This window comes from Lepus europaeus, chromosome 19 (genome assembly GCF_033115175.1).
Source record: "Lepus europaeus isolate LE1 chromosome 19, mLepTim1.pri, whole genome shotgun sequence".
NCBI lineage: Eukaryota > Metazoa > Chordata > Mammalia > Lagomorpha > Leporidae > Lepus > Lepus europaeus.
In genome coordinates, this window is record NC_084845.1 from 7,097,131 (window position 1) to 7,106,111 (window position 8,981).

Here is an 8,981-nt window from a genome sequence, read left to right on the forward strand (position 1 = left end):
ACTTCCTCTACTGTATATGCGGGATGTGCACAGCAACACTGGTTGCCACAGGCCAGAGACGAGAAAGGCTTGGGTAAGCAAATCAGAACCCCAGATAAGGCCGGCGCTGTGGCTCAACAGGCTAATCCTCCGCCTTGCGGTGCCGGCACACCGGGTTCTAGTCCCGGTTGGGGCTCCAGATTCTATCCTGGTTGCCCCTCTTCCAGTCCAGCTCTCTGCTGTGGTCCAGGAGTGCAGTGGAGGATGGCCCAAGTGCTTGGGCCCTGCACCCACATGGGAGACCAGGAGAAGCACCTGGCTCCTGGCTTCGGATCAGTGAGATGCGCCAGCCGCAGCGGCCATTGGGGCCAGCGGCCATTGGAGGGTGAACCAACAGCAAAAAGGAAGACCTTTCTCTCTGTCTCTCTCTCTCACTATCCACTCTGCCTGTCAAAAAAAAAAAAAAAAAAAAAAAAAAACAACAGATAAACCTCATTGCAGTCCAAAGGCAGTGTTTGCCTCCAGATAGGGCGACAGGTGCACAGATATAGGTGCACAGATATTGCTCCAGACAGGTGCTCTTTGAATCTCTGCGGTCCATGACCATAAACATTAAAAAAAATTTTTTTTTATTTGAGAGGTTATTTTTTTATTTGAGAGCTTCTTCCGGGTCTCCACATGGGTGCAGGGGCCATCCTCCGCTGCTTTCCCAGGCCACAGCAGAGAGCTGGGTCAGAAGCTGAGCAGCCGGGACCAGAACCGGCGCCCATATGGAATGCTGGTGCGGCAGGCAGAGGATTAACCTCCTGTGCTACAGGGCCGGCCCTGTAAACTTCTAATAAAAGAAAACAAACCCAAGGACACAAAGAACTCCAGGCAATGCTACGAAGCCTGGGGTGTTTAGGTGGCACCTTCTATCTCAGCAACTCCCTCGGAAACAACACACAGGGGCAGGCGCTGTGGCACAGGGGGTTGTGGCCACTGCTTGGGACACCCTCGCCCCATATCCCAGTGCCTGGGTTCGAGTCCCGGCTGCTCCACTCCCATCCAGCTCTCTGCTGTGGCCTGGGAAAGCAGTGGAAGATGGCCCAAGTGCTTGGGCCCCTGCACCCACGTGGGAAACTCGAAAGAAGCTCCTGGCTCCTGGCTTCGGATTGGCACAGTTCTGGCCATTGCAGCCATCTGGGGAGTGAACCAGCAGATGGGAGACCTCCCTGTCTCTCCATCTCTCTGTAACTGTGTCTTTCAAATAAATAAATCTTAAAAAACAAACAAACAAAGAAACAAACACACACACACAGAAAAAAAGAAAGTAAAGAAATCCCTTTTATCTGGTTCACTCCTGAATCGCCCACAGTAGCCAGAGCTGGACAAGGCAAGCTGGGAGCCTGGAACTCCCTCCGGGCCTCCCACACGGGTGGCAGGGGCACCACTGCTGCCTCCCAGGGTGCACACTGGCAGGACGCTGGAACTGGAAGCAGAGCCGGGACTCACGCCCAGGCGCTCCAGTATGGGATGTGGGGAGGCCGGCAGCGCGAGAGGCCTCCTAACCAGGGCGCCAGACGCCCGCGCCTGCTCCTCGCCCCTCTGCTCCGAGGCGCGCGTGTTTCTCAATGACTCCGTGAGGACGTCGTGGCCATGTTCTAAGGTCCACCTGCAAAGCACCCTCCCTCCCTGCTGTGAACACTGCTGTCCAGGATGGCAGCTGCTGCTGTGAGGCAGTGAAGCCATTGCTGGGGACACCCACGACAGGGAGACCCAGAGGGAGCTCCTGGCTTCAGCCTGGCCAGCCCCGGCTGCTGTGGGCATTTGGGGACTGAACCAGCTGATGCAAGATCTGTCTCTCCATTCCTCTTTCAAATAAAAAAAGATAAAGAAAAGAGGACCATTAGAAAAAAGAAGAAACAAAAAGCCATTTTCCTTTTGAGAAGAGACACACGTGGGGGAGTGGGAGCTTACCCAGCTTTTGCCTTCTCAAACCCATCCAGACAGAACCCAGCCTGGGGCCCCTTCCCCGCAGGGCCCCGCCCTTTGTCCCCAGAGGCCACTGCCGTTGGGAAGTGCCTCCGCCTGGAACTGCGCTTTCGGGAACTGCCATCACGCTTCCATCTCCGCCTTTTGCAGCTCAGCTTAGCACTGGATGCCCTCCGTATCCAGCCAGGACTGGGGCCGGGACCCCTACACCTGCTGTGGCCCACCTCATCCCAAGCCCTCTCTATAAGGTGGCGTGGGGTTGGCATTGAAGCCGCAGCCTCCTCTGCACCCTTGCCATGGGCTCTGGGTGACTGACAGTTCCCCACCCCACCTGACTGCCACGGCCACCACGGCCCACATATGGGAAGTAACCACGGACAGCGTCTGCATGTGGTCGCAGTACAGACCCAGTGGCTTTCTTTCTTTTTTTTTTTTTTTCCCAAAAGAAATTTTTTTTGGATGTGGAGCCCGCGGGCACAGAGGGCCGACTACGTAGGAGGCAGCCACAAGCATTTCCACCGCGTGGACAGATCACCAGATCACGGCGTGTTTTCCATCGCCCTGATGGGGGACACCTGGGCTGCTTCCAGAGTGAGCTGTCACTCCCAAAGCTGCTAACTGGGGCCGGTGCTGTGGCACAGCAGGTTAAACCGCTGCCTGCGACACCAGCATCTCACACAGCTGCCTGTTTGTACCTTGGCTGCTCCACTTCCCACCCAGCTCCCTGCTAATGGCCTGGGAAAGCAGCAGAGGATGGCCCAAGAACTGGGGCTCCTGCACGTGCGTGGGAGACCCGGATGGAGCTCCAGGCTCCTGGCTTCGGATCGGCTCAGCTCCGGCTGTTGCGGCCATTTGGAGAGAGAATCAGCGGATGGAAGATTCTCTCTCCGTCTCCCTCTGTAATTCGGCCTTTCAAATAAATACAAATAAATAAATAAATATAAATATATATACACACACACACACACACACACATATATATATATATATATATATATATATATATATATATTGTAAAAGCTGCTGACAGTGACCTCTCTGGTCTTTGTGGGCCAGCACCCCCTGCCCTGGCACCGTCTGCCTTTCCCACGGACCAGTGACCGGGGGTGGAGCTACTGGAACATGGCTGGATGCCACACTGCTTGGAGAGTGGCGACCGTGTGGCAAATCTGCTCTCCTCACTGTGCTTTTTCCCCCTTGGGGATTCTCGCACACTCCATGTCTATGTAAACTTTAAGATGATTTTTCTAAAAAACAAAACAAAACAGTGGCACTCGATCGTGTCAATGTATTCCTTCATGACGCGGGGGCTTGAACTCCATTTTCCCCAGGAGCTTTTTTGAAAACCCCTTGTAGTACAACAGAGAAATATCTGGCTAAAGAGTCACTCCCTGGAGTCTCTCAGGGTTCTTGGTGCGGGACGCGGGTTTGTGACTTCGCCCGCCGTCCACTGAGCTCTTTAAGCTCAGGCCTGGAGCTGTTAAAGCAGCTGTTTTCTCCTCCAGGACGTGCTGGGATGCATGCCCACACCCACAGCTGAGGGCTCACCCCGGCAGACCGAGGCTCTGAGGTGGGAATGTCTCACCCACCTTTGCAGCACGGGACACGCACCGTGGGCTGGAGGTCCCCAGCCCTGTCCCTTGAAACTGTTCCTCTCCCTGCCACCCCGGGGGTTCCTGTGCCCCTCCCCCTGGGTAGGCATCCAGCTTGGCGCCAGAGTGCGGGCAGGGCTGGGCTTCCTGTATTGTTCCGTTCCCACTGTCAAGTTCTGCTTGTTCCCTGAACACTCCATGCTCCACCACACCACAGAGCCGCTGCCTGCGCTGGGCCTCTTGCCTGGGGCTCTCCAGCCTTTCTCTCTCACTCTCGCTCTAGCTCTCTTTCTCCCCACCCCCAGCACACACCTATTTAATTTTAAAAGATTTATTTATTTTATTTAAAAGGCAGAGTGACAGAGAGAAGGGAGAGACAGAGAGATCTTCCATTTGCTGGTTCACTCCCCGCATGGCTGCAATGGCTGGTGCTGGACCAGGCTGAAGCCAGGAGCCAGGAACTCCATCCGGGTCTCCCATGTGAGTGCAGGGGCCCAAGCACTTGGGCCATCTGCTGCTGCTTTCCCAAGCACATTAGCAGGGAGCTGGATCGGAAGTGGAGCAGCTGGGACTTGAACTGCTGCCCCTATGGGATGGCTGGCTTAGCCCTACCCAGCATACATTTCTTCAGCTCCTCCTGTGCGTTCCTGGGACTTGAACTGTTGCCCCTATGGGATGGCTGGCTTAGCCCTACCCAGCATACGTTTCTTAAGCTCCTCCTGTGCGTTCTCCTGCCCTTGGGATACATTACTGTTGATTCAACTCAACACGGATCCTCGCTGGGACACCTCAGAAGCAGCCAGGGCACAGCCTGGGCCTGCGAGTCGCTGCGGGCTGAATGCGAAGTGCACATTTCCTTCAGAAAGAGCGCCTCGGACCTGAGAAGACACGCTGGGCTCCGAAGGCTGAGGACGAGCACACTGGTCCTCAGCAGACCCAGCTGGGTGGGGAGGGTGGTGACAACAGCTCCACCTGCTTCTCCCACACTGACACAAAATACACCTGCTACAAAACACGGGCCTATGGTGCTCCCGCTCCTCCCACAGGTGGGCAGCCTCCTGGGCCCCACAGGGACCACAGCAGGTCCCTCCCCGCTGCCCAGTGGAGAGAGGCCCCTGAGGTCCCCAGTCTGGCCCCTTCCTCTAGCGTGTGGTTAAGACTGGGGGTCCCAGGAGTCGCCCCACATATACAGCGCCTCTCTGGGCCTTGGCGATCTGTAAGGTGGGGATCTCAGCACTGGCTGCCTCACGGGGCTGTCAGGAGGGGGTCACACCAAGCCCTCAGGAAGGTCTTCGCCCAGGCCCCGCCCTCTCCAGCACTGGGGTCACTGACCAGGAGTGGTCAGGGGACTTGGAGGAGGAGGAGGAGGAAGCCAGGAGAACAGCCCAGAACACATGCTGAGTCAGCCGAGGCTGCGGGCATGGCCTCCCCCAGCCGGCTGGCACTGACGCAGCAGCCCAGAACGCACCTGCCTGCCAGGCGGGTCCCAAGGTGGGCAGCAGGGCAGGATTCGAACTTGGGACGGCCTTGAGGTCCCAGGAAAGCCCCGATCCTGGGGCCCTGGGGCCCCAGTCCCGGGGCGCAGTGGGCCCTCTCCGCAGCCTGCCCGCCGGGGCCCCCCTGTTCATTTGCTTATTGTAGCAGCTCGGGGACTGGCTGCGCCACGACGGCTGTAAAATCATTGGAGCGGCTCAGGCTGGCGGGGGAGGGGCCGGGTTGTAAAAGCACCACCACCACCCCCGAGATCGGGGTTCAGTCATGGCCGCCAGGTCCAAAAGCCAGGGAGGCTTCTCTGGCCTCGAAACGCAGGGAAGTGCAGTGGGGCCGGAGAGCCACTGGTCAGGGGCTCCTTCCTGGAATTCCCACCCAAGGGGTGAGCGAGGCAGGTTCCCCGGGGTTCAGATCCTGGTTACGCCCTGCTTGGCAGCTGTGTGACCCTGGGCAGGTCACTGAACCTCTCTGAGCCTTGGATCTTAAGATTACAGGGGAATCCCTGGGGGATTACAGGGCGCTCCCAGGGCTTGGTGCATGATGCAGAGAGCAGTCTGCATGGCGGGCGCCTCCCCCCTCCCCACCTCACTGACCTCGCACGGTCTGAAGTCCCCCACTTAACACTTTTATTTCATGCTTGTTGTCTTTTCCATGCCATTGCATTTGTGCAAGGCTACATGGATCGCACATCAACCTGATAAGGCATAAGGGCTAACAAACCTCACCTTCTGGAACATTCTGAGCCCAGCATCCCCCCAGAGCCTCCAGCTCCTCCCAGCCCATCCACTTCCTCCCCAGTTCAACCCCGGTCAGTCCCGTTTGCTTGTTTAAAGGTCGTTTCTACGACGGAGGCCTGTGTTCCAAGACAAGCTGCAGGGCCATGGTACTGCATGGGCGGGGGCGGGGGCGGGGGCGGGGGGGGGGGGGAGAATGCCACTAAAAGATGTTTATTTCAATGCAAAGAATCTTTGAAACCTGCCAGAAGCCATCCTGATCTGCAGTCCTCATGGACGCAGGCGTGGGTCTCAAAGTGGTTCTGCACCAAAATCAACTTCTATCATTCCACACTCTGCCAACCTGCACAGGGTCAACCTGGCTCCTCCTGCGGCCTGGGGGGACCTGCCCAGCCACCCCCGGGGCTCCGCCACCGCGGGGAGTTTCCAGGGCCCCTGGTGGCCGGGCACAGCCTCTGCTACTTCTTCCCTGCGAGCCTCGCCCTCCCTGTCACCCCACCCTGCGATGAGAAAGTGGCTTCACCCCCTCCATCCATTTCTTCACGCGTCTGCTCCACTCAGCTCCGATCCTCACTCCGGGCTGAGCTGAAGCCTGACTCTGGCCCCAAGGCCTGGGGTGGGCGTGTCCCTGCCCAGTCCTCTACTCCTGACCATGCGCCCCGAGCTGTCCACGTCAGATCGCGCACTCTGAGGAGTTTGGCAAGTGGAGGAGAGACGGCAGAGGTCACAGCGTGCGAAGGCCAGACCGGGGACAGTCGAGGCCAGAGTGGGCGTTGGGGCACCAGGTGGGGGTCAGAGAGAGGAAGGTGGGGCCCAGGAATTGGAGGAGGGAGCGCCAGCTTGAAGGCCACACTGGATGTCAGATCCCTGCTGGGGTAACAGCCAGCTGGAAGCGAGGACATAAGGGTGGGGGGGGCAGAGGAGGGAGAAGAGGGGGCCTCAGACTCCAGCCCCACCCCTGCACTCCAAGCCAGAGCAGTTCCTGGTGGATCACTCTGCTGTGGGAGTTCAGATTTCTCTCGGACAAAGGAAATCTTAAGGTTCGGGGAACTCTTGTCACAAGTTCTGGGGAGCCACGGAATAAACTTGAGCTGGAGACAGAATAGAAAGGCCTGGGGCCAGCACTGTGGCACAGTGGGTAAAACTGCCACCTGCAGCGCCGGCATCCCATATGGGCGCCGGTTCTCGAACTGGCTGCTCCACTTCCTATCCAGCTCTCTGCTATGGCCTGGGAAAGCAGTGGAAGGTGGCCCAAGCCCTTGGGCCCCTGCACCTGAGTGGGAGACCCAGAAGAAGCTCCTGGCTCCTGATCAGCTCAGCTCCAGCCATTGTGACCAACTGGGGAATGAACCAGCAGATAGAACCTCGCTCATGTGCTCTCTCTCTCTCTTTCTCTCTGCCTCTCCTTTCTCTGTGTAATTCTTTCAAATAAATAGATAAGTGTTAAAAAAAAAAAAAATAGAAAGGCCCTTGGCGGCAGAAGCCCGCCATGCAAAGGCCCTGGGGTACAGGACCAGGAGGCGTGGCCAGGGAAGCAGAGTAGGCCAGAAGGAATGCAGGGGAAGAAGGAGATTGGCTTGGGGGTGGGGAATGGGTGAAGCCAGAACCCCAGGGGGCCTGGACGCTAGGGAGGGAGGACTGGAGGCAGAGGCGGTGGCCTGAGCTGTGGCTGTAGGATGTGGGGCTTGGGGCAGGCAGGGCAAGGAGCGTGCCTGGGCGTTGTGACGGGTGGGGGGCACCGCTGAGAGGGGCGGCGGGGCAGGCCCGGCAGCACAGGCTGTGCATGGCTGGGCCTGGGACACTCAGGAGGAAACGGCCACGGGAGGACAATCGGGGGCTCCCGGCTCACAGGAGTCCCCGTGTCTGGGACAAGTGCCTGGGCTGAGTGGCTGGGCAGCAGCGGAGAGCAGGGGGCTCCCGGTGTTGGGGTTTGGGGGTGAGGACCCCAGCTGCAAGCTGTTTTACCCCTGAGTCCAGGGCCAGAGCACGCCCAGTGCAGAGTGCTGAGCAAGGCCTCTGCAGCCCAAGAGGCCCAGAGACACGTTCAACCCAGGGTGGGTCACACAGCGATTGGGACTCAACTGCCGCTGCTTCCGGCATCCTGAGCTCGAGGAGGGCCCCCCACACCGGACGCCGCAGTGGGCCAGCTGTGGTGGGACCAGAGTGGCTGGAGGGCCTGAGGGGCTAGGAGAGCCATCCCTCCAGAGACCACCGGACACAGAGAGTGGCAGACCACCTCGGCCTCGGGGAAGGCAGGGCGCGTAATCACGTAGGACCGGGTCCAGATCTGCTTCTAGCTGCGGGATCGCGGCCGGGTCACTGTCCCCCTTAGCCTCGGCTTCCCCCTCTGGAAAGTGGGTACCGCTGGAGCCCGCCGAGGGCTCCCGGATGGTCAGAGTGACGCCAACACCATGCCCCAGCCACACCTGCCAGGGCCACTCTACTGGCAGCTGCCAAGCTCGGCCCTGCCCACCTCGGCTCTCCCGGCCTCCCCCCGTGGAGCAGGCAGCGCATCCTGAACCCCCAGGAGGGAACACAGCCCCCATTCTCTGAGGGCCCTCCTGGGGTGTCCTGGGAAGAGACTGGGGTGCAACGGCTTCCTGAGCAACTACTAAGCACTGACATGGAGTCCCCATCAGGGAGACCCCCGGGGGACCCCTCTGGCAGATGGGACAGCTGAGGCTCAGCACAGCCAGCCCAGCCCCTCTGAGGGTCCCGCGCCCCAGCGAGGCTGGGAAGCACAGGCCAGTCTGAGCCCCAGCCCCGGGGCAGGCCTGAGGCTGCAGGAGGCCTTGGCTAGCGGCCGGCCTCTCCCCACCAGCCTCCTCCTCCGGGGGGTCTCATGGCTCACCTGATTTCTGTAATGTCGTCCCCGTGGCCGCCCCACAGGTCCTGGGCCGGGAGGTCGCAGGGCTCGTCCATGGCAGGTGAGCAAGGGTGGGGAGGGGAGGACGAGCAGGGACCAGGTGTGCGCGGTGTAGCGTCTGCTGTCCGCCCCGGGGAGCCCGCCAGGTGCCTACCTGAGGCCCGGCCCACGGGGAGGGGCAGTACCCAGCCGGTTCTCCCAGCTGCTACCCACGCCTCCAACGATGGCGGGGAGAGGCCGCCAGTGAGCCACCCTTCTCCGAGGGAGGGGAGGAGCTGTGATGGGCATGTCCTGGGCGTCTCGTGCCTGGCTGGGGACAGAGTCCAGGGGGTCAGAGCCAAGCCC

General features: G+C 59.7%; 1 protein-coding gene across 1 annotated transcript in view; it reads right to left on the reverse strand.

Moving 5' to 3' along the window:
* SULT2B1 (sulfotransferase family 2B member 1) overlaps positions 1-8,692 on the reverse strand; it is a 32,565-nt gene extending 23,873 nt beyond the window's left edge. Inside the window, exon 1 of the mRNA XM_062177519.1 lies at positions 8,622-8,692. Coding sequence (XP_062033503.1) covers positions 8,622-8,692 — 71 coding nt within the window. The remainder of the gene's footprint in view (positions 1-8,621) is intronic.
* Between the last annotated feature and the right edge of the window lie 289 nt (positions 8,693-8,981).